This window comes from Geotrypetes seraphini, chromosome 16 (genome assembly GCF_902459505.1).
Source record: "Geotrypetes seraphini chromosome 16, aGeoSer1.1, whole genome shotgun sequence".
Lineage (NCBI taxonomy): Eukaryota > Metazoa > Chordata > Amphibia > Gymnophiona > Dermophiidae > Geotrypetes > Geotrypetes seraphini.
Window position 1 is genome coordinate 5,623,794 of NC_047099.1, and position 25,458 is coordinate 5,649,251.

At 45.9% G+C, this 25,458-nt stretch overlaps 1 protein-coding gene across 1 annotated transcript in view; it reads left to right on the plus strand.

The window, feature by feature from the left end:
• The first annotated feature begins 207 nt into the window (after positions 1-207).
• The window catches only part of ZFHX2 (zinc finger homeobox 2), a 52,403-nt gene continuing 27,152 nt past the window's right edge, over positions 208-25,458 (plus strand). The window contains exons 1-4 of the mRNA XM_033924659.1: positions 208-2,716; positions 3,132-3,583; positions 3,868-4,109; positions 9,732-9,740. Coding sequence (XP_033780550.1) covers positions 208-2,716; positions 3,132-3,583; positions 3,868-4,109; positions 9,732-9,740 — 3,212 coding nt within the window. The remainder of the gene's footprint in view (positions 2,717-3,131; positions 3,584-3,867; positions 4,110-9,731; positions 9,741-25,458) is intronic.

Genomic DNA, 25,458 nt, shown 5'->3' on the forward strand with positions numbered 1-25,458 from the left:
CTTTCTCTTGTTTTGCCATTGAACTAGTTTATAATCCAGTCCACAACTTCGGATCCCAGCCTCAGACTAGTTAATTTATTTATGAGTTTCCTATATGGGACAGTAATGTTTTGACCTAACGTTGTCTTCATCTTTTTTTCATTTTTCTCTACCTGCAGGGTCTGGGCGGTGAAGCTGAGATGACCGCCCCATGCCCTTCTCCCCGCCATGGACACCCTTAAATCCCTTTCTGTTGCTGGACATGATGAGTGCTTTGCCTCCTTCTGGCCTGAGGATTCCTCCCTCCATTTTCACAATCCACTCACCAAAGATACCCCCGAACCACTTTCCCCCTCCTCCACCTCAGTGAACAGCATGAGGCCCTCCACGGAGCTCTGCCGCTCTCATCCTGGCCCCGAGGCTGCCAGCTGTGGGAGTAATGCTGTGGAGCTCACAAATGGCCTGGGCTTGGCTTCCTGCCCCCCTCCACCAAAGGAGACTCCTAACCCTCCACTCCAAAGCCAGAAAGGGACAGAGAAGGAAGATGAAGAAGACCAAGATGACAACAGCAATGCTGAAGAAGATGCACAGGATCTCCAAGACTGTGTTTACTTCTCCCAAGATGGTTCTGCTTACCTCCTGGACCACACTGATGGAAGTAGAATGGCTGGCTTGCCGGGACTCTTCAACCAATGTCTACCAAAGGGCTCGCCCAGAGGAGATCTAGAGCTTGCTGTGCCACCAGCTGCCATTTCTACTCTCCATGTCCACCAAGGCTTTATTACTGACCAAAAATCCCAGCATACCTCAGCCGGGGGAGGGGGCCCACCCGCCTTCTACACCCTCCATGTGACCAGCGTCCGACTCCGAAGCAAAGAAAACTACCTAAAGCAAAGCAAGGCTGCCAAAAACCAAGACGATCCCAAAGAAAACCATGAGGAGGAGGAGGAGGAGGAAGAACAAGACCAACAGTTGACTCTTTGTGAGGGGAATGCGCTTCCCCATGGGCTGAAGCCTCTCTGGATCTGCCTGCTGTGCAAACTCTCCTTCCACCATGGTGGCTCATTAGCCACCCATGCTACACACCTTCACCAGCTAGAGGTGCTGGAGGAAGAGCAGGAGGTCCTGGAGTCTGGACGAACCTCGGCCATAGTGCAGAGCCTCGGGAATGGGAGGGGACCTCTCCTCAGCTTTCTTCTACCAAAAACAAACAGCATCAGCCCCCACTCTGCTGAAGCTGTCTGGGAGCTACCAGGCTCCAATGGAAACCTCAGTGACGTAGCAGCTAAAATGTTCAACAGATCGGTGAATGTAGTTGATGCCAGTGCACCTGGCAAGATGCCGGCTAACCAGACCTCCTCCAGTTTGGAGTTAGGGGTCCTCAGTGGCCTCCTAGCTGAGGAGGACCAGGATGGGAGTTCAGAAAGCCCTGCAACCCTTTTTGGAGAGTTGCTTCCAAGGACTGCACCAGACACCCACCTTGACCCAAATCCCCAGAGCCCCAAAGAATCTGGTGACCCAACTGAAGCCAAAGATTTGACGGTTGGTGAACTGGACTGGATTCCTCCCTTCGATGGGGCTAGCCTCTGGGGAGAGATGGGAGAGGAGGAGACGGTGGAGCCTGAGGGGGCTCCAGTCCCTGAGCAACTTCTTACAAACCAAAGTGTATGTGAAAGTCCAGTGTTACCTGTGCAGGCTCATTCCCATCCAAAGGAAGATCACCCTGTTCTCCCTGCCTGTTCCCACCATGGTGACGAGACAGAGGACCAAAGCAACAGCCCCAAGTCTGTCAGCCACCCCAGTGTGAGGGAGAAATTGTTAGCAGTCGAAGACCCCACCAAAAGTTACAGCCCATCTGAGAGGACTGGGGCATCTGGGGGCCCTTCTAGCTTCAGCATCTTAACCAATGATGACTACGTCCCGACCTCAGGACCCAACGCCTTCCAAAGTCTCTCTCTCTCCAACCAGATGTCCATGCTGCACTCTCGCAACTCCTGCAAGACGCTCAAATGCCCCCGCTGCAACTGGCATTACAAATATCAGCAAACCCTGGATGTGCACATGAAAGAGAAGCACCCGGAAGCGGGCAGGAGCCACTGCGCCTATTGCAACTCAGGCCAGCCTCATCCACGTTTGGCTCGGGGTGAGAGCTACAACTGTGGCTACAAGCCCTACCGCTGTGAGGCCTGCAATTATTCCACCACCACCAAAGGCAACCTCAGCATCCACATGCAGTCTGACAAACATCTGGCCAACTTGCAGGGCTTCCAAGGCCCCGGGGCTGGCCAAGGGCCTGCGGTATCAACCAGCGGAGGCAATGGCAGTGGGACTGGGAGTGTCAGCCCCCCTGAAAGCAGCCTTCCCTCACCCCAGGACAAGCAGCCAAAGCAGAAGGCTTGCTGGCAGTGTAAAGTGTGCAACTATGAGACAAGCATCTCCCGGAACCTGCGGATCCACATGACGAGCGAGAAGCACATGCAGAATACACTGCTGAGGCACCAGGGCATGCCCCTTGGCCTGCCAGGGCTTCTGCAGCCAGGGCCTGACCTCTATCAGTACTACGGCCCTCAGGGGCTGCGTCAAGAAAAAGCCTCAATAGACTCCCATCTTCTTCTCAATGGATTCCATCTAAGCGCTGCCAACAGGAAGGGAACAGCTGCAGTTACAACCACCAGCCCCCCAGGTGAGATTCTACCACAGCATCTACCATCACAGCCAGCCCCCCAGGTAGGACTCTACCACTGCAGCTGCTACCACCAGCACTCCACAGGTAAGATATTGCCACTGCAGCCACCCTCTCCCCCCTTGAATAAAGTTCTGCTATTGTCATCATCACTGCCAAATCCCAGGGAAGATTTTCTCACTGGAGCCACTCCCACCACTGCAGCTGCCATTGTCAGCCCTCCCTGGGTAACATTCAGCCATTAATATCAGCACTTTCAACATCCCCAGCTTCCCCTTCCTCTAGCTACGGTTATGTTATTGCAGTGCTCCCAAGTGAGGGTTTACCTTCTGTTTGTGAATTTGTATCTAGCTCTCTGCTTAACTCTCTCTTTATGACTCCTCAGGCTGCGGCACTTCATCTCTGGAGACGCGCTCCTCAGTGGGACAGCACCTACCCAGTGTACCTTCCTCTGCTGGCCCTCCTCCGCCATCACAGGAAACCTCCACTTCCCCTCCATCCCCAGAGGACCCTTCCCTCAGAGTCTTCCGCTGCCTGGTGTGCCAGGCCTTTACCACAGACAACCTGGAGTTACTCCTCTATCACAGCAGCCTGGCTCGGAGCCTGCCAGAGCATGAGTGGAAGGAGGTGTCTGGGGACACGCACCGTTGCAGGCTCTGCTCTTATGGCACCCAGCTGAAGGCCAACTTCCAGCTCCACCTCAAAACTGACAAGCATGCCCAGAAGTACCAGCTGGCAGCCCATCTCCATGAGGGGGGCGTGGCTAGTGCCACTGCTGACCTGCAGCTGGCCAGCTTGAGCCCTGTCACTCCACCGCTCCATCTGCGCTGCAACCTCTGTGACTTTGAATCCAACAGCAAGGAGAAGATGCGGATCCATGTCCGAAGTGGGGATCATGAAGAGAACTTCCATATCTACAAGGTACTTGGTGTGGTAGGGGTGCAGGAGACCTCTGAGACCTTCCTTCCACAACCTACATTCTGAATTTTGGCAACCAATGGTATTCTGCTGTACCCTAGCAGATCAATGCTCTACAATTCCTGCTATATCTCTTCACAGCTATGCAAAAGGGCTTCAACCCCCTTCCCCTTCCCTCCCCCCCGCCCCCGCCTATTGGGTTTTCATATGCATGACAGAGACGATAGGGCTTTGGAAAGTTGTTTCTTGCTTCTTGTCACTCTTTCTTGTCTTTATCTCTTCTGCAGTTCCTGATGGATCTAGAGGGGGCCTCCTGCGGAGATCCTGGCCCATACCGCTGCACACTCTGTGACTTCCAGAGCAGTTCCAGGCTAGGTGTACTTCAGCACCTGCGCAGTCCCATGCACCGTGAAAACCAGGCACAGTGGAAACTGAAACTGCTGCACAGCGGGAGGGTGGCCGAGGAGGGGCTGGCTGCCCTTGAACGAATCATCAGCCTAGCTGACCCTGCCCTGAAAGAACCCGGTAAGTTCTCAGATGCTCTGCCTTTTTTCCCCACCTATGCCTTTCTCTGTTTCCACCCTTTGACCTCCTTTTCTTTCTCTATTGCTATGGCTGCGAAGTTAGGATAACTTAGAACCCAGGCCTAGATTTACTAAAGTCAGCGATCTTCGCTAAACCTGTTTTCACAGCTTTAGCGACTATCGCTGCTAACTGACCCGATTCACTAAACAGCCCATCACGTGTTTTTCCCCTCGATCGCCCATTTTCCGATTCGGCCAGGCAAATCAGTAAGACGGTTAGGTAAGTAGCATAACCTTAGATGGTAGTTTTCAGGATGATAGGCTGACATTAACTGGCTGTATCCTGCAGGTTTTGCTTGGCCAGTAGCTGATAAGGTTTCATAAATGTTAGATTTAGTTTAACTGGCCAGGTCTTGCAGAAGTTAGCTACGGCTTGTTGTTTTCCTTTCTCCTGTTCCTTTGGGTTTCTATCCTGTGGAATAACCTTAGCAAAACTGTCCAGGAATTGTTTCTCTATGTCATATCCCCTCTCAGTGAAGTGACAGCCTTTGGCTGAGGGCCACTCGAAGGTTCCTTTTGGAACCTGCTATCATGAGCCTAGCCACTAAGTGTAGCCATTGCAAGGTGACTGAGCATCCCTAAGCCTCTGCAACATCTCTAGACCTAACCAGCCCTGAGAGTGGAAGACCCAATAAGGCAATAAAACCCAAGTTCTTTGCATGAAGCCACTTGGCTAAATCTTGAACTAGCTCAGTATTGCAGGAATTAATATTAGCTGGCTAAGGCCCAGATTCTCAAAACTTTAATGCTGTTGCTAAACTGTTTTCCGACGATTTAGCCTACACGCATTTCAGCTGCGGATTATCAAAACGGATTATCTCTGTCTTTAGCGAGCTTTCTAGCAGTCTCCGACAATGACATACAAATGGGCTCTTCGACATTGAAATGAGCACTCTGGTGGATTATTGAAAATTGCTGAGCCATTTTCTAAGAGCGGCGTCAGCTTTAGGCGACAAATATCAGCGACTGGTCCAGGGGTGCCAGTACAGTGTCAGCACTATTAAAAATGCATCTTGTGGCGTGTGTTTTACATTGGCTAATGAAGAAAATAAGTTACATGAGTCTCAAACTGTAGTCATTTTTTTTTCCACAGGAGAGGTAAAAGCACGCTTCTTGAGCGCGTGTATGATACCCGCGTCTTATGTGTTTCTGGCTGTGGTTCATGATAAAATTTTACATTAAAAACAAATTACAAGATTTACCTGAATTATAGAAAATTTATAGGAGAGAAAGGCGTGCTTTATGCGCGCTTGTTAAAAGCCGACATTGCTTCTCTCCTTCTCTCCCTTCCTTTCTTGCTTTATTTTCACGCTGGGCTTTGCAACACGAACTGCTCATACTGTGCTTATTGCGTTGCATTGTTTTCCCGGCACATGCGCAAATTCACGCCTCTTTCCTGTGCATGTGCCGCTCAATATCAGCAGTGACTCGACGCATATAAATTTAGTCAATCTCCGCTACTGTCCGCTAACCTCATTTACATGCGTGATTTTTTGAGAACGACTCGCGCTTTTGAATTCGCTACAAGATCGCCTGTGACAGTGCCCGGTTGTTGTTTTTAACGCGGTGTTTTGAGAATCCTGGCCTAAGTCTTTTGAAATAAGGTTAATAATAGCTAAGTCTTGTGAGAATGAAGGTAGCGCTCTTTTGGGAGTTAGGTTAACATTGACCGGTTAAGTCTCATGGAAGTGATAACGGATCCTTGCCTTCTCTCGGACGCTCTTCTTCTGTCAGTCTGTGTAATTTTATTCTAATTAAAGATTATAATTGCTGAAAATATTACCATGGCCTCAGATTGATGGCGCTGTCATGGATGACTGGAGACCCCATCTGCACATGGACACACATTAATGAATATGAGATGAGATATGGGAGTGGTGGAACACTTCTGTAGGGAAATGTGACCATCTCTCTACATGTGTGCGCTTGGATCTAATGTAATTGAGGGAGAAGGAGCATGCATGTGTGGCTTGTGTGTGCATTATGTGTGCAGAATGACAAAGGAAATTGACACATTCATATCCATCTATCACACCGTGACTTGCGCCCTCCCTCTCACCCCTTCTGTCCTCTCTCCCTTTCTCTACATCCTTCCTTCCCATCCCTCACGCCCTTGCTGTCTCCATCTCCCCCTCCCCTCCGTCCCTTCCCCCCCTCCATTCTGCAGACTCCGTGTTTAATTTTCACAGCTCAGGGTGGATAAATTGAAACTCGCTTCCCTGCAGGAGGACAAGGCCTTGTGCCTGCAGAATGGATTGTGACAGAAACACCCAACACGTCTCTTAGCAACCTGGGAGACAGCTGGAGAAAAGACAGAGAGAGACCTACACAGAGAAATAGAGTAGAAAGGCAACAGAGAGAGAGAGAGTGCAAAAGGGACAGATGTGCAAAAGGGTTTTTACTATTTGTGGGAAAAATGCTCAGTATGCTTGTTTTAAAGAGAGAAAAAAAGAGTTGGGGGGAGAAGAGAGAAAAAGAGACACACACACAGAGTGATAGAGAGAACGAAGCATAAGATGAGGGAGCTGAAAGCAGGTTCGACAAACAAAGAGCTGTTTTTCCTGTGACAGAGACACATGTGTAGTGTGAAACTGGGTTATAAATGTGGTAACAAAAGCGCCCCCCCCTCCAAGCTTTCAGCATTTAAATCTGCAGGCATCTGCTACAGGAAGGATGCTTGGCTGTGTGTAGCGCCTGAGGCTGTGTAACTGTGCTTTGTGTGCGTGTGTTCTTCATGCCTGCTGTTGCTGGGTATGCATGCACTGTATTATGTATATGCATGTCTTTGCATGTGTGCTGGTGCTTATCTCTTTGTACTGGGTATGTGTGTATATGTGGATGTTTGTCTCAGCTGTGGATCATTTTCTTTGTGTCTGTGTACAAGATAAAGGGGAGCGAGACAGAGAGGACAAACAGAAGTGCGAGAGGCGCAAAAGGATGAACAGAGAGATAAAATGAAAGATGGCTACACAGGTGAAAGGCTGTATAAGTAGAAAAATAATGACTGCTTGATGGAAATCTGGTACCTCATTGTGATGGATGGATTAATATTTTGAGGACAGTTATGAAGGAGATTTATGCATGTGAAAAAAAAGGTTTCACCCGTATTTAATTACTATCACAAAAGTGCTAAAATTCTGCACCTAAGTTCCCTCTGAGAATTGGTGCAAAGCCCACAGGTAAAAAGTATACATGCTGTTTGCCCCAAAATGGATGGTTAGAAAATCACTTCCTTATCAGGTAGGTCGATGGATGGATGGGAAGAAAAGGGAATGGATAAGTGGAGGAAGAGATAGATACAGATGCATAAAAAGATGGAGGAATGGATGGCTGTAGAGTAGGGTGTTGCATAGACAGGAAGCTTGGGGGAGGCTGGGGGAAAAGATGAATATTGGCTAAGGGAACGTATGGTTAGCAGGCTGGAGAAGCAGATGGATAGAGCCTGGGTAAATAGATGGTTGCAATCTAGGGGAATAGATGGTTGTATATCAGGGGAGACTGGGAAAACAGATAGTGTGGTTGAGGGAAAAGATAACTTATATGCTACATTGCAGGCCATATGCCAAGAGAGCTCTGCAAATTTACTTGACTAGAAGTAGGCATTTTCATCAGTCTGGGAAAAAACAGGTATATGGTTTCTAAGCCCACACTATGTAGGGAGAGAGGTCTATTTAGCAGCAGCAAGTCTGTGCCATCCTATTCTGGAGAGAGCTAATAACTTCTGGAGTAGAGTCAACTTCCTTTGTTTCTCCGAAGGGCTTCTATACAGACCCATTCTAAATGAATTATCTTCAGATGTGGTCTTTGTCAGGAGACTCTCTTGATCTCCTGCAGCTCCCATTGTTTTGGCCATTGGTTCCCAGCCACTGAATTTTCAGGATACGCATAATGAATATCTATGAACAGGAGGTTCTGATACAGATAGATAGAGGTTAGATTAGGTTAGAAAATGGGGAAAGGTGGGTGGGAATGAATAGAGAGGCAGGATGGATGGATAATAGGAGGATGGAGGAATGGATAGTTAGAAGACTGGAGGAATATATTCATAAGAGGCTGGAGAAATGGATGGAAAGGAGTCAAATATTGGATAAACAAAGATGGATAAATGGATTTGTGGGAAGCCAGGTGAAAAGTTGATCGAGTTTTATGGCAGGAAGCCAGGTGACAAATTGACTGAGTTGGAGGAAGCTATGTAGATGCATCTTTGCCAGGATTCTGGTCTTTTGCTACTGATAATAAATAGATGGCCAGTGCATGAATTAGCATCTGAACAAATAGAATGATTGATTTGTGGAAGAATGGGCTAATGGACAGATGAATTGGTGAATTCAATTCATGGACCAGTGGACCAAGATCAGAGAGACTGAAAATGATTGGATGGATTATTAGCTGAATAAATAAGATGAAGAAAATACTGATTGACAGAAATTTAGATGGGCCAACTAATGAATGAACTAGGATGATTGGATGGATGGGTAGATGAATCAATGAACTAATTAATGGATTATGGATGCTAGATAGACAAGGGATAAGCTAGTGGATGGACTGATAGAAGGAACGTCAATAAGTTTAATTTATGGACAGGTGGATAGACATTGACTAGAATGATTGTTGGATGAATAGGGGAAAAGATAGAAAGAAAATCAACAGATGAACCAATGGATGTACTGAAGGGCTGATAAATAGAGGCTTTGGTTGAGAAACAGAAGGTTGTAGAAGCTGAAGGAACCTTCACTCTGTGGCTTTGATCTTATTGGTGCATTTTGCCATACACTTTCATCCCACACCCTTCAGGAGTGTGAAGGCAGGAGAAGATCCTAGGTGTCACATGGTGGAGGGGGTGTGGAAAATCATTCTATACCTGGTGAGGTAAACTAAAATGTATTTCCTTACATATTTCTTTAAATGTTTATTTACCACCTTACCACACTAAGGGCTACTAGCAATACATCCCCACGTCCAAGAATGATAATAAAATAAAAATTATATTTAAAAGACCCAAAACATGCCCACCCAGAGAAGAAACAATCTTCCATAACCCAGCTGTTTGGCCTGGGATTCACCATAGAGTAACTCAGGAGCTTCTGTTGAGGTTAGCCCTTCCTGCCCTGGCCTGATGCCCTCAGGCTCTTGCCTGTGACGCTCTTCCTTCTCTCACAGTGTGTATGTGTAAGGCAAGGTTTGGCTAGGGGAATAAGAGAGCCAATAGGGTGGAAAGGGAGATAAATACCTTAGAGCAGTGCTTCTCACTCAACCCAGCCGTTGAGGCACACCTAGTTCCATCAGGATTTCAGGATATCCACAGTGAGCATGCATGAGATAGATTTACATACCAAGGAAACGGTGCACACAAAACTATCTCATGCATATTCATTCTGGATATCCTGAAAACCTGATAGGATTAGGTGTGCCTCAAGGACTGAGTTGAGAAGTACTGCCTTAGAAAACCCCAGCAGAAAAGAAGATGATCCTTTATGTTTCCCATAGAAACAAAATGGCAGATAAAGGCTAAATGGCCCATCCAGTCGGCTCATCCACAATAACCATTATCTCTTCCTCTCTCTAAGAAATCCCATGTGTCTATCCCAGGCTTTCTTGAAATCAGACACAGTCTCTATCTCTACCACCTCTTCCGGGAAACTGTTCCACGCATCTACCACTCTTTCTGTAAAAAAGCATTTCTTTAAATTACTCCGGAACCTATCACCTCTTAACTTCATCCTATGCCCTCTCATTCCAGAGCTTCCTTTCAAATGAGACTCGGCTCATGCGCATTTACGCCAAGTTTGGTATTTAAATGCCTCTATCATCTCTCTTCTCTCCTGCATTTCCTCCAAAGTATACAGATTGAGATCTTTAAGTCTCAATCTTTAAGTCTCAATGATGAAGACCATGCACCATTTTAGTAGCTTTCCTCTGGACTGACTCCATTCTTTTTATATCTTTTTGAAGGTATGACCTCCAGAATTGTACACAATATTCTAAATGAGGTTTCACCAGAGTCTTATACAGGGGCATCAATACCTCCTTTTTCCTACTGGCCATACCTTTCCCTATCAACCCTAGCATCCTTCTAGCTTTCACCGTCACCTTTTCAACCTGTTTGGCCACCTTAATATTATCACATACAATCATACCCAAGTCCTGCTCTTCTGAGTGCATATAAGTTCTTCACCCCCTAAACCGTACCATTCCCTCGGGATTTTGCAGCCCAAATGCATGACCTTGCATTCCTTAACATTAAATTTTAGCTGCCAAATTTCAGACCATTCTTCAATCTACGCCAGGTCTTTCTTCATGTTAGTCACACCATCATGGGTGTCTACTCTATTGTAGATTTTGGTATCATCCGCAAAGAGGCAAATCTTACCCAACAACCCTGCAGCAATATTGTTTATAAAAATGTTAAAAATAACAGGTCCAAGAACAGAACCTTGAGGCATACCACTGGTAACATCCCTTTTCTCAGAGTGTTCTCCATTTATTACTACTCTCTGTTTCCTTCCACTTAACCAGTTCTTGACCCAGCCCGCCACTTTGGGACCAAAACCGAGAAAAGAACAAGACTACGATGGGAGAAACCTCAAAGGATGCTTGTGGGCTGGCAGGAGAGAGGGATGGACTCCTCCCCTGCTTTGTGTAAGACAGACTCCTCTGTCCTTGCATTATGTGACTGCAACAGAACCAGGAAATAGAGAATGACATGGGGATAAATTTTTCCCCGTCCCCGCAGGAACTCATTTTCCCATCCTGTCCCGGCGAGTTCTTTTCCTGTCCCTGCCCCATTCCTGCAAGCTCTGTCCTGATCTGCACAAGCATCAAACACTTTAAAATCATAAGTGTTCGAGTGTTGTGCAGTTAAGGCAGAGCTTGCAGGAATGGGACAGGGACAACGACAAAACTAATGAGGATGGGATGGGGAAGCTGAGTTCCTGCAGGGACAGGGAAAAATTTGTCCCTGTGCCATTCTCTAAAAGAGACAAAGCTAGGCAGTGACCCTTCCTGTCTCTGCAACCTGTAAGAAGGATTCCGAGCTGAAGATGGACCCTCCTGTCCCTGCAGCGTGTGAGAGAAAGAGACAGAGCCGGGGAAAACCTCCCATTGACTGGAACTTAATTGAAATGCCGATACAGTGACTGAAGCTAAGAGCCTGAGGGGACCCCTGATCAATAGCTAACGATTTTGGCATGTGCTGGTTGCTGTTAAAGAACTTTAACACGTTAATTAGGCATAAATTCCAGCAGACCTGTCAATTTCACTAGAGTAGCAATATCCAGGAGCCAGAGCAAGATTTTGTGCTCAATTCTTTTCTGTCTCTCCTTCCTTCCTTCCCTCTCTGCCAGCTTCATCTTTCTCCTTCTCTCAGATTCAGATACAGGACACACTATTGACGATCATTTGTACTTGTGTTATCACAATATTTCACAAAATGGTTAACTCTAAGAGGAGAAAAATATATAAATACTAGTGAAAACAGTAAAATACAATTACAGAATATGGAAAGGACAATACACATCCCTCTCTGTGGTTCCTTCAGTCTATCCCTTTACTTTCCCATCTCTCTCTTCATCTTTCCCTTTACCATAATCTCTCTGTCTCTCCATGACCTGCTGGGAACATAGGTAGGGCAATTCTATAACTGGGAGCCACAAGTTTTGCGTGCCTCGCATGCATAAATGCCGAGACAACTGGCACTTATACGCATAACTACAATTTTCACTATTATGTAAGGGTGATCATGTCTTAGGGCAAACTACAAGGGGGTGTACACATGGGAGGATGGAAAGGGTCTCAGAGCATCTCCGCTTATGTGCGTAATTAAAAGGTGGAGCTAGGGAAGGGCATGGGGCATAACTGAAATGGGTGTACACATAGGCAGAGCATGGGAGTGGCATGGGCATCTCCACTGATGTAATTGAAAGGGGGAGTACACATGGGTGGAGCATGGGAGGAGCATGGACATGTCTCCACTGATGTGCGTAATTGAAAGGGAGAGTACACATGGGTGGAGCATGGGAGGGGCATGGGCGTGTCTCCACTGATGTGGAAAATTGAAAGGGGATGTACGCTTGGGCGGAGCAATGGAGGGACATGGACATGTAACTAAAAGAGGTGAATACAAAGGCGGCGCATGGGAGGGGCATGAGAGTGTCTCCACTGATCTATGCAATTGAAAAGGGTGGAGTTAGGGAAGGGCATGGGTGCATAATTGAAATGGGTGTATACATAGGCAGAGCATGGGAGTGGCATGGGCGTCTCCACTGATGTGCGTAATTGAAAGGGAGAGTACACATGGGTGGAGCATGGGAGGGGCATGAGCATGTCTCCACTGATGTGCGTAATTGAAAGGGGGAGTACACATGGTTGGAGCATGGGAGGCGCATGGGCGTGTCTCCACTGATGTGCGTAATTGAAAGGGAGAGTACACATGGTTGGAGCATGGGAGGGGCATGGGCATGTCTCCACTGATGTGCGTAATTGAAAGGGGGAGTATACATGGGTGGAGCATGGGAGAAGCATGGGCATGTCTCCACTGATGTGTGTAATTGAAAGGGGGAGTATACTTGGGTGGAGCATGGGAGGGGCATGGACATGTCTCCACTGATGTGTGTAATTGAAAGGGGGAGTACACATGGGTGGAGCATGGGAGGGGCATGGGCGTGTCTCCACTGATGTGTGTAATTGAAAGGGGGAGTACACATGGGTGGAGCATGGGAGGGGCATGGGCATGTCTCCAGTCCACTGATGTACGTAATTGAAAGGGAGAGTACACATGGGTGGAGCATGGGCATGTCTCCACTGATGTGCGTAATTGAAAGGGGGAGTACACATGGGTGGAGCATGGGAGGGGCATGGGCATGTCTCCACTGATGTGTGTAATTGAAAGGGGGAGTACACATGGGTGGAGCATGGGAGGGCATGGGCATGTCTCCACTGATGTGCGTAATTGAAAGGGGGGGTATACATGGTTGGAGCATGGGAGGGGCATGGGCATGTCTCCACTTGTGTGCATAATGTATAGAATACTATAAGTTATGTGCACTGCAAGGCACAATAAGGTGCATCCATTTATGCCCTCCTCTTCACCTGGTGTAAATGGTCAGGCCTAAAAGTAGGAATGGCAACTTAGTTCTATGCCATTATTTTATAACATCTTGGCGCACTAATGCTGTTATAGAATTGGTGCTCAGCGAACAGCATCAGCACACCTAATTTGATGTGTCAAAGTGACTCCCTCAGGGTTACATGTACAGAGAGTCATGGCAGAGCAGGGGATTGGAACCGAATCAGAGGGTCCCACACATTCTGTGTAAGAGTCAGGGATTAGAACTGAGGCACAGGGCAATAAAGTGACTCCAACCTTCAATAAGAACTAAGTCCAGGATTTTCAAAAACCCGTGTTAAAAAGAGACGGTCTGCTAATGCAGCCGTTTTGATACCGAATCTTAAAACCCAAGACATTTTTTAAAAAATCACACATGCAAATAAGATCGGCGGACAGCAGTGAAGTTGTCCTACATTTGCATGTGCCGTGCAGAAAAATGCACACTCTCCTGCTGCACTATTGGATGAATGAAAGGGAGAGGAGGGAAGAAGCAACGTCGATTTTTATCAATCGCGCATAAAACATGCCTCTCTCGCCAAAAAACTACTGTAATTCAGGTAAATCTTGTAATTTGTTTAATCACTGCTAGAAATACACAAGACAAAGGTATCATACATGCGCTCAAGAAGAAACGTTGGTTTTTAACAAGCACGCATGAAACATGCCTGTCTCTTCCATAAACTCAAAAGAAGCGTGATTTTACTACCCTCCACTTATAAAATATATAGATACACTTTTTTTTTTCATTAGCCACTGTCAAAATACAAGTGCTGGCACTGTAACGGCACCAGTCGCCAAAAGCCAACGCCGCTCTTCGAAAATGCCTCAGTAATTTTTAAGAATCCACCAACGGGCTTATTTCAATGTTAAAGAGCACATTTGCATGCCATTGTTGGAGACTGCTAGAAACCTCGCTAAAGACAGAAATAATCCGTTTTGATAATCCACCGCTAAAATGCATGCAGGATAAACTGACGGGAAACAGTTTAGCGACCACACTGACGTTTTGAGAATCTTGCCTTAGAAGTAAATGTAGCTGAATCGTAATCTTCATTCCATGTTGTAAGCTACATTTCCCTTCAGACCTGATTAAAAACAAGTTAGAAAATACACTTAGAAGACACCTGTCTTCCTGCCTCTCCCCAACCCAGGACAGGCTGTTTGGGCTATTTTCCCTGAACTTTTTTTTAGCAGGTAAGAAGATTTCTTTTCTTAGACAGTACACGAAGTATATCTCAGACTGCTAGGTCTCAGCCCAGTTCCTGGGACACATGCAGTCAACTAATTTTTTCACTGCCACCACTGTATGCACGCTATCTAATGTATATTCATTGTGGAAATCCTGAAAACCAGAACAGTAGGGATGAGAACCATTGGCCAAGAGCTGTAGGGGACAGGCTCCTGTTAGACTGTATCAGAAGATAATACCTTAGAAACATGCATGTATGGAAGCCTATCAGAGAAACAATAGACGCAGACTATCCTACAGTCTTCCTCCAGAATGATATGATCTTGGAAGCCAGGTATCTACTTTTCCCCAGATGAAAAGACCTACTTCTAGCTAGGTAAATTTGCAGAGTTCTCTTAGCATGTGGAGTGCAATTTGGCTTCTATTCCAGAAGCAGCAGCTAGAGAAAGAGAGAGAGGGAGAAAAGAACTTTCTCATGATTGATGTAAGAACAGTGCCACTTTCAAAACACAGTGTAGGAAGAGACACGAAAATTACCTTTTTCTAATGAAAAATTGAGTGACCCTACCTGCAGGAAGGTGCCTGAATTCTGTCTGCTCCTGTGACAGAGGAAATAGCTGGCAACACAATAGAATTTGAAAGTGGTATATCAAAGGCCAACTCATCAGGGCTTTCTATTAACAATCCCACTTTGGGACAGCATCTTTCGAAGAAGTCCTTCCATATGAGGATAATCACTCAAGGGATCATGGGATATCTCACCTCAAATTGTGCTGATATTAAAACCTTGTACTTCACTCTTTTAATACTCCCTTTGTAGAAAATCCAAAGGTCGAGGGATAATAGCCACTGTACAGGAGAGTTTCTTTATAATTTACCACCTAACCTTATTCTGGAATAGACTACATTGGTGAAGTTGTTCCTTAACTACAGAAAAGTTACCATTGCTTTATCTGGAAATCTTTTTAGTGCTAAGGCTTGCTGAACAGAAATGTCAGAGCCACACAACCTGGAATACCAAATTCTCCATCAGGGACAGGGTAATAAGTCCAGGGAATGATGTACCAAGTACGCAAAGTCAATTAGTGAGAATACTATCGACTCCTCTCCAAAGCTCTCTTTTTGAGCCATGTGGACCTTGTTAGGATTAGGAAAAGATATTAATTAGAAATTCCACAGTTCCAAGAAGGTGTCTGTCATTGAGACACTCGGATAAGGAGCTCTGATCTTGTATTGTAGAGGAGCAAGTTTTGGGTCCAGGTGAGGCTTCTACTTGCTTTCCCATTTCCCATTCTGCTTTTAGGGGTCTTTTATTATATGTACTGCCAATGTCACGTTATCTGATCGGATAAGCTTTTGAAAATCCTTACAACACTCTGAATATGGCTCTTCTCTTTAGCAAAGAAAAGGATCTGGGTGTCATCGTAGACAATACGATTAAATCTTCCACCCAATGTGTGGCGGCAGCCAAAAAAGCAAACAGGATGCTTGGAATTATTTAATGTTATAATGCTCCTGTATCGCTCCATGGTGCGACCTCATCTGGAGTATTGCTTTCAGTTCTGGTCTCCTTATCTCAAGAAAGATATAGTGGCGCTGGAAAAGGTTCAAAGAAGAGCGACCAAGATGGTAAAGGGGATGGAACTCCTCTCGTATGAGGCAAGACTAAAATGGTTAGGGCTCTTCAGCTTGGAAAAGAGACGGCTGAGGGGAGATATGATTGAAGTCTACAAAATCCTGAGTGGAGTAGAACGGGTACAAGTGGATCGATTTTTCACTCCGTCAAAAATTACAAAGACTATGGGGCACTCAATGAAGTTACAGGGAAATACTTTTAAAACCAATCGGAGGAAAAAAATTTTCACTCAGAGAACAGTTAAGCTCTGGAATGCGTTGCCAGAGGATGTGGTAAGAGCGGATAGCGTAGCTGGTTTTAAGAAAAGTTTGGACAAGTTCCTGGAGGAAAAGTCCATAGTCTGTTATTGAGAAAGACATGGGGGAAGTCACTGCTTGCCCTGTATCGGTAGCATGGAATATTGCTACACCTTGAGTTTTGGCCAGGTACTAGTGACCTGGATTGGCCACCTTGAGAACGGGCTACTGGGCTTGATGGACCATTGGTCTGACCCAGTAAGGCTATTCTTATGTTCAATTATAGATAATTTGAATGCTCTAAGACAGTGGTTCCTAACCCTGTCTTGGAGGACCACCAAGCCAATTGGGTTTTCAGGATAGCCCTAATGAATATGCATGGAGCAGATTTGCATGCCAGTCGCTTCCATTATATGCAAATATCTCTCATGCATATTCATTAGGGCTAGCCTGAAAACCTGATTGGCCTGGTGGTCCTCCAGGACAGGGTTGGGAACCACTGCTCTAAGAGACCATCATTTCAAAGTGACTGCTGATATCACTACTCACTGAACTGGGCTTAGGAACATTTCTGAGTTTTGGTTGTAACCCCAGGAGTGAGTATTTGACCTTTGTAGAGAGACTTATCAGTTTACACAGGTTGTTCTGCTCTTCTGTCCTGACACCAAAAACAAGTCACCTTGGTCTCATGCATTAGCCCCTGTCTCTACAGACATTGTCTTCCAGTTACCCTTGCTGCTTCCTGCAGCTCTTGGAATCCTGTCCATCTTGTCTCAGGTTAACAATGGAATTGTGTTATGTATAGTCCTAGAAATTGTATTTCTTGTGTTAGAGAAATATTCCTTTTGGAAGTGTTTCTCAACCAGCAGTGAATCTCTGAGTTTTGAGGGGGGGGGGTGTTCTTTTTGCATACTGAACCTGGAATTTTTTTTTTATATAATCATCCAGCTGTCCAGGTATGGTGTTAAGTCTGGTCTTTCTTCCTTTTATGGAGCTACTACTATGGCTGCTGTTCTCGCATAGGCTCAGGTGAGAAAGGCTGAGGCCTGGTTGAACATGGTGATTAGACACCGCAAGCCCAAAGTATTTCTGGTACGTTTGCAAATGCTTGTGTTTTGCATTTGTTGATGCAAAAACCTCTCCACTCTTCCCATAGACTGCTGCTAGTAGTTCCCTTTAAAATGGTGGAATTTCAGGTCTTGATGCAGCTCTGTGAAGTGAAGATACACAGTAGAATGCCTAATTCAACAATTTTCTAACTGGAACCTTCCTCTCTTGCTCTCATGTTTATACACAGAGGTCATACCTGGATGGATCCCCTACCTTTTATCTGGCTGGTCTATACCCTTTTAGCAAGAGGTTCAGTCTTGCTGCTGCTCAATAACTTGGACTTATGCTGATTTCTCTAACATCTGTGTCCCTGAAATCCAACTCTTGTCTGCCTTACCATTATACTTCAGCATCCCTAAGATATCCTTGCTTGATTCTTAGCCTTTTTAAAACTAGGGTAACATAGAAACTCTACAAAACTAACTGATAGCAGACTGAAAAATAACTTAACAAAGCCATAAATTGAAGCCTTGTTGCTGGAAAATGCAGGGCAAAACATCTATCATAGCTAAGTTTAAAATATGAGAGTGTTAGATAACTTTTTACAGGACAGGCCCATTAATAGTTGGTGGCCAAGCAGATACTGGAGAAAGTATCCTCTTGCTTTTGGGAGCAAATGACAGGGAAGAGGATTCCTCTGTTAAGATCTGTCAGATACTTCCAAGTGGTCCTGATGGTCCACCAAAGGTCCAACTCATCATAACATTCTAAGATTTCTCTCTTGACCTTCCTAACCATTTCTGTCACAGTAAAGGCAAAGATTTAATTTACTACACAATGTGCTATGCTGGGTAATAGCTGCAGAGGTCCTTTGTTGCCACAGGGACTATTGAGTGTTGTTGGGTGACCAAGATGTTCAAGGGGCTGGAACTTCTCTCATATGAGGAAAGGCTACCAAGGTTAGGGTTCTTTTACTTGGTAAAGAGACAGCTGAGGTATATATGGTTGAACTCTACAAAATCCTGAGTGGTGTAGAACAAGTGCAAGTGAACTGATTTCTTTACTCTATCAAAAATTACAAAGACTAGGGGACATTCAATGAAGTTACATGGAAATACTCATATTTTTCACTCAAAGAAGAGTTAAGCTCTGGAACTCATTGCCAGAGAATGTGATAACAGCGGTTTGGTTTATGTAGCTGGGTTTAAAAAAAAGAATTGGACAAGTTCCTGGAGGAAAAGTCCATAGTCTGCTATTGAGACACAAATGGGGGAAGCCACTTCGTGCCCTGGGATCATAGAATATTGCTACTATTTGGGTTTCTGACAGGTACTTGTGACCTGGAGTAGTCATTGTGAAAACAGGATACTGGGGTAGTTGGACCATTGGTCTGACCCAGTATGGCTAGTCTTATGTTCTTACATTATGTTGCTACTTTCTCACTCAGAGTGGAAGCCTATCATTGAATTGTAAACCTCTTAAAGATCTTTTTTTAGGTTGAAAGAGTTAAATTACCATGGTGGCTTCTAGCTGCTACTATCATGATGCCCGCTGCTACTGTGGTAGCCCCCCTCCCCCCCCGGAGAAGATGATAGTCATTACTCCAGAAACCGTCTTTGGGCAGCTGCTGATATCTGGTAAACTGAGCTCTTGCCTGCGATGTGAGTTTACTGCTTATCAGGGAATCCCTCCAGCATTGCTGACCTGACACATCTTCCCAGAAGAAGAACTGGAGAGGAGGAGAAACTGGTTTCACCTCCACCTCGCTGGATCTCAGACAGAAGTCATACATCCTTCAGACAGGAGGAAGGCCTTTGCCTGACTGTTAGTTCATTTCCATTTAATGAAGGGAGCAAATGCACGGTCTGGGCTATTCTCAGTGTAACATTCAAGAAATAGAACATAAAAACTCGGGGGATAATGTCTTCGAATGAGTTAGTAGCAGTGTATAAAAAACAGAAAAGAAGGTACCAAATGAGGTTCAATGTGGATAATAATAATAACATAACATAACTTTATTCTTCTATACCGCCACAATCAAACGATTTCTAGGCGGTTTACACAGAAGAAAAACTGGACAATCAGCGAAATACAGAATATTAATGATAAAAGTACAACATGTTACCTAAAGAAAGACAATATAATATTTTTGTTGTAAAAACAAAACTTCGGTTAAGAGATTAATTTATCAAATTGTACATTACATTACATTACATTAGTGATTTCTATTCCGCCATTACCTTGCGGTTCAAGGCGGATTACATCCAAACTAAAACAAGAATTACATTCAAAATTTGAAGGAATAGAATAAGCGATGACATAAAATTTTTAAGGTAATAAAAAAACGTTGGGTAAAGAGTTACCAACGGGAAGTAGAAGTCTTTAGGAGATAAGAATAGGGTGAATTATGGGGTTTTAGATAACATAGTACAGTCTTAATTTCTTTTCGAAATGCGCCATAAGACAACATGGCACCACTAATATAATTACCCAACCAGGACGGTTGTTTACTTGCTTGAAACGCAATCATCCTATCCAAATAAGACCTGTATTAAGTGTATAAGTGTAAAGCGATGCATGTCGATAACAAAAATCTCATGCACGAATACAGGATGTCCGGGGTGGTACTTGGAGAGACCTCCCAGGAAAGAGACTTGGGAGTTCTGATCGACAAGTCGATGAAGCTGTCCGCGCAATGTGTGGCGGCGGCGGCGAAAAGGGTGATCAGAATGCTAGAAATGATTAAGAAGGGGATCATGAACAGATTGGAGAAGGTTATCATGCCGCTGTACCAGGCCATGGTACGCCCTCACCTGGAATACTGCATCCAGCCCTGGTCGCCGTACATGAAGAAGGACACAGTGCTACTTGAAAGGGTCCAGAGAAGAGTGACTAAAATGCTTAAGGGGCTGGAGGAGTTGCCATACAGTGAAAGATTAGAGAAACTGGGCCTCTTCTCCCTTGAAAAGAGGAGACTGAGAGGGGACATGATCGAAACATTCAAAATACTGAAGGGAATACATAAGAACATAAGAACATAAGCAATGCCTCTGCTGGGTCAGACCTGAGGTCCATCATGCCCAGCAGTCCGCTCACGCGGCGGCCCAACAGGTCCAGGACCTGTGCAGTAATCCTCTATTTATACCCCTCTATCCCCTTTTCCAGCAGGAAATTGTCCAATCCTTTCTTAAACCCCTGTACTGTACTCTGCCCTATTACTCCCTCTGGAAGCGCATTCCAGGTGTCCACCACTCGTTGGGTAAAGAAGAACTTCCTAGCATTCGTTTTAAATCTGTCCCCTTTCAACTTTTCCAAGTGTCCTCTTGTTCTTTTATTTTTCGAAAGTTTGAAGAATCTGTCCTTCTCTACTCTCTCTATGCCCTTCATGATCTTATAAGTCTCTATCATATCCCCTCTAAGTCTCCTCTTCTCCAGGGAAAAGAGACCCAGTTTCTCCAATCTCTCAGCGTATGAGAGGTTTTCCATCCCTTTTATCAAGCGTGTCGCTCTCCTCTGAACCCTCTCGAGTAACGCCATATCCTTCCTAAGGTACGGAGACCAATATTGGACGCAGTATTCCAGATGCGGGCGCACCATCGCCCGATACAATGGCAGGATAACTTCTTTTGTCCTTGTTGTAATACCCTTCTTGATTATGCCTAGCATTCTATTTGCTTTCTTAGCGGCTGTTGCGCACTGTGCCGTCGGCTTCATTGTCATGTCCACCATTACCCCCAAGTCCCTTTCTTGGTTGCTCTCATTCAATAATATCCCTCCCATCGTATAGTTGTACCTCGGGTTTCTGTTTCCAACATGCAATACTTTACATTTCTCAACGTTGAACTTCATCTGCCATCTCGCCGCCCATTCCCCCAATTTGTTCAAGTCCCTTTGCAATTCTTCGCATTCCTCTTTAGTCCCAGCTCCACTAAATAGTTTTGTATCGTCCGCAAATTTTATTATCTCACACTTCGTGCCTGTTTCTAGATCATTTATGAATATATTAAATAGCAGCGGCCCGAGCACTGAGCCCTGCGGAACACCACTCGTGACCCCCATCCAGTCCGAGTAGTGGCCCTTCACCCCTACCCTCTGTTTCCTACCCGCCAACCAGTTTCTGATCCATCTATGTACGTCTCCGTCCACTCCATGGTTCTTCAGTTTCCGGAGTAGACGTTCGTGAGGCACCTTGTCAAAGGCTTTTTGGAAATCAAGGTATATGATGTCTATGGGGTCTCCTCTGTCCATCCGTTTGTTAATTCCTTCGAAGAAGTGCAATAAGTTCGTTAGGCACGATCTCCCCCTGCAGAAACCATGTTGGGTTGTTTTCAAAAGTTCGTTTCTTTCCAGATGTTCATCGATGTGTTCTTTAATCAGTGCTTCCGTCAGTTTCCCCGGAACCGAAGTCAAACTCACTGGTCTGTAGTTTCCCGGGTCACCTCTTGATCCCTTTTTAAAGATGGGCGTGACATTGGCTATCTTCCAATCCTCCGGGATCATGCCTGTTTTCAAGGATAGGTTGCAAATTTGCTGCAGTAGTTCCGCTATCTCCTCCTTTAATTCCTTCAGAACCCTGGGATGGATTCCGTCCGGACCCGGGGATTTGTCAGTTTTAAGTTTTTCTATCTGCCTGTGTACATCATCAAGGCTCACTTCCATGGATGTTAATTTTTCTGCTTGATTTCCATTGAATATTTGTTCAGGTTCCGGTATGTTGGTTGTGTCTTCGTTTGTAAATACAGACGAGAAGAACATGTTGAGTCTTTCTGCGACTTCTTTCTCCTCCTTCACCGCTCCCTTCCTGTCTCCTTCGTCCAGCGGTCCTACCTCCTCCCTAGCTGGCTGTTTCCCTTTAACATATCTGAAGAACGGTTTGAAATTTCGTGCCTCCCTGGCTAGCCTCTCTTCATACTCTCTTTTGGCTTTTCGAACCACACGGTGACATTCTTTTTGATACTTCCTGTGCTCCTTCTGGTTCCCTTCAGTTTTGTCCTTTTTCCATTCCCTGAATGAATTTTTCTTATTGCCTATCGCTTCCTTCACTATTTTAGTCATCCATACTGGGTCTTTTGTTCGACCCTTTTTGCACCCCTTTCTGAATCTGGGGATGTGCAGATTTTGTGCCTCGCTCACTGTGTCTTTGAAAAAAGACCAGGCATGTTCTACTGTTTGCCATTTTTTGGAAGTGTTCCTAAGTTTCTTCCTTACCATTTCCCTCATTGCTTCATAGTTTCCTTTCCTGAAGTTGAAAGATGTCGCTATGGTTCTCTTTCCGTTCGGTATGCCTACTTCAACCTTGAACTTGATCATATTATGATCACTGTTTCCCAACGGTCCCACTACTTCCACTTCCTTTGCAGGTCCCCTTAGTCCATTTAGGATTAAATCCAGAGTGGCATTTCCTCTCGTCGGTTCTCTAACAAGCTGCTCCATGAAGCAATCTTGTATAGCCTCCAGGAATTCTGTCTCCCTAGCGCATCTTGAGCTTCCAAGACTCCAGTCTATCCCAGGATAGTTGAAGTCTCCCATAACAACTGTGTAACCACTTTTGCATTCTCGCTTCATCTCGGCATCCATTTCTTTATCGCTATCTCCGGTTTGCCCGGGTGGACGATAGTATAGGCCCATCTTTATTTCATGCCCTTTCCTACCCGGTATTTTAACCCATAGCGATTCCAGTTTGTTGATCATCTCCGCTGTGTCCATTCTTGTCGATTGTATGCTTTCTTTTACGTATAGGGCTATTCCTTCTCCTTTCTGACCTGACCTATCCCGGCGATAGAGCTTGTACCCCGGCAGTGCTGTATCCCATTTGTTTTCCTCATTCCACCACGTTTCAGAGATTCCAATGATGTCTATGTCCTCTGCATTGGCCATGGCTTCTAGCTCCCCCATTTTGTTTCTTAAACTCCTTGCATTAGTATATATGCAGTTTAGATCCTGGCATTTTGTCGTCTTCATTTCTTTTCCCTGTGCTTCAGTCTTTGGTGTCTTCTCTTTTGCTACAATCTTTCTAACCTCCTCTTCTGGGTTAGTTGACTCCTGTAATTTGTCTCTTGTTTCTTCCCTGCCTTTTTTCCCCTTAGTATCTTCACGGGATACCTTTTTCCGAATCATCGACGCTAGGTCGACTGTCGGCTTTCCCCTTTCTCTTAGTTTAAAGCCTGTTCTATTCCTCTCTTGACGTTGTTTGCTAGAAGTCTTGTTCCCGCCACGCTCAGGTGCAGTCCATCTCTCCTGTAGAGCTTGCTCTTGCCCCAGAACGTTGTCCAGTTCCTCACGAAGTGGAACCCTTCTTCCTCACACCATCTCCTCATCCATGCATTTATTGATTGTAGTTCTTCCTGCCTTTTCACATCTGCCCTCGGTACCGGTAGGATCTCTGAGAATGCTATCTTCTGGGTCCTCATCTTCAGTTTCCTTCCTAGAATCTTGAACTGTTCTATCAGCGTGCCTCTTCTGTAGTCTCTCCTGCTGACATCATTCGTCCCGATGTGGATCATTACTGCGGTCTCTTCCGTCTCCGCTCCTTCCAGGACCTTCCCAATTTTGTCCACGATGTCCTTGGTTCTCGCTCCTGGGAGGCAGGTCACCAGTCGATCCTCTCTTCCTCCTGCTATGTGGCTGTCCACATGCCTCAATATCGAGTCTCCCACCAGGATCGCTGACTTTCCCTTCTTCAATTTTCTTATCGGTCTCAGGTCAATGTCCTCGGTGTGCTTAGCTCTCTCTTCTTCTGGGCATCGACTAGCCAATTCTTCCCCCTCGTGTGGTATTCTTCTGTGGGTGTCTTCTTTGAGGTCATCTGCTTCTTGCTCCCCCTTCCAAGTTGGTGTTGCATCATCTCTCATCTGGAGTTCGTTCTCTTCCACCCTCCTCCTGTATGCTTCCTCAATGAATTCCTCGAGTTCCCTGACTTCCTTCTCGATGTGTTTCTCACTCCTGAAGTCTTCAAATGCCCTGGTAGGGTCCTCCGTGGTGTAAAGTCCTTCTAGCTCCTGTATCTTGTCCTCAAGTCGCTTGACTTCTTTCTTCAAGCTTTTCAGCTCCTGACACCGACTGCATACGTATGACTGTCTCCCCGAGGGGAGGTAGTCATACATATGACAGTCCGCGCAGAACACTGGAAAGCTCATCTTCTGGTTACCTTCTGCTTCCATCGGGGTTACTACTTTAAAAAAAAAACAGATAAGTTTACGTGTTCCTTCGGTGCCTGCTTCCTTCTGCACCTGCTTCTTGCTCCGCCCCCTTTTATGGGGGGTTCGGGTGCTGACTCCTCTGACGCGGTGGGGGTGGGCGGAGCTAACTCTCGCCCAGCCCCTAGCCTCCTGCTCTCCTCTGTCTCCCTCCTCTGCTCGTTTTTGCTTTTAAAACTGCTTTTCTCCCTTGCTGCTTCTACTCCTCTTGCCTGATGCTGTGCACCACGTTCGTCGTTGGCTCCGCCCCCTTTTATGGGGGGTTCGGGTGCTGACTCCTCTGACGCGGTGGGGGTGGGCGGAGCTAACTCTCGCCCAGCCCCTAGCCTCCTGCTCTCCTCTGTCTCCCTCCTCTGCTCGTTTTTGCTTCTAAAACTGCTTTTCTCCCTTGCTGCTTCTACTCCTCTTGCCTGATGCTGTGCACCACGTTCGTCGTTGGCTCCGCCCCCTTTTATGGGGGGTTCGGGTGCTGACTCCTCTGACGCGGTGGGGGTGGGCGGAGCTAACTCTCGCCCAGCCCCTAGCCTCCTGCTCTCCTCTGTCTCCCTCCTCTGCTCGTTTTTGCTTCTAAAACTGCTTTTCTCCCTTGCTGCTTCTACTCCTCTTGCCTGATGCTTAGATAAAGACAGATTGTTCACCCACTCCAAGGTAGGAAGGACGAGAGGGCACTCTCTAAAGTTGAAAGGGGATAGATTCCGTACAAACGTAAGGAAGTTCTTCTTCATCCAGAGAGTGGTAGAAAATTGAAACGCTCTTCCAGAGTCTGTTATAGGGGAAAATACCCTCCAGGGATTCAAGATTAAGTTGGACAAGTTCCTGCTAAACTGGAACGTATGCCGGTGAGGCTGGACTCATTTAGAGCACTGTTCTTTGACCTGGGG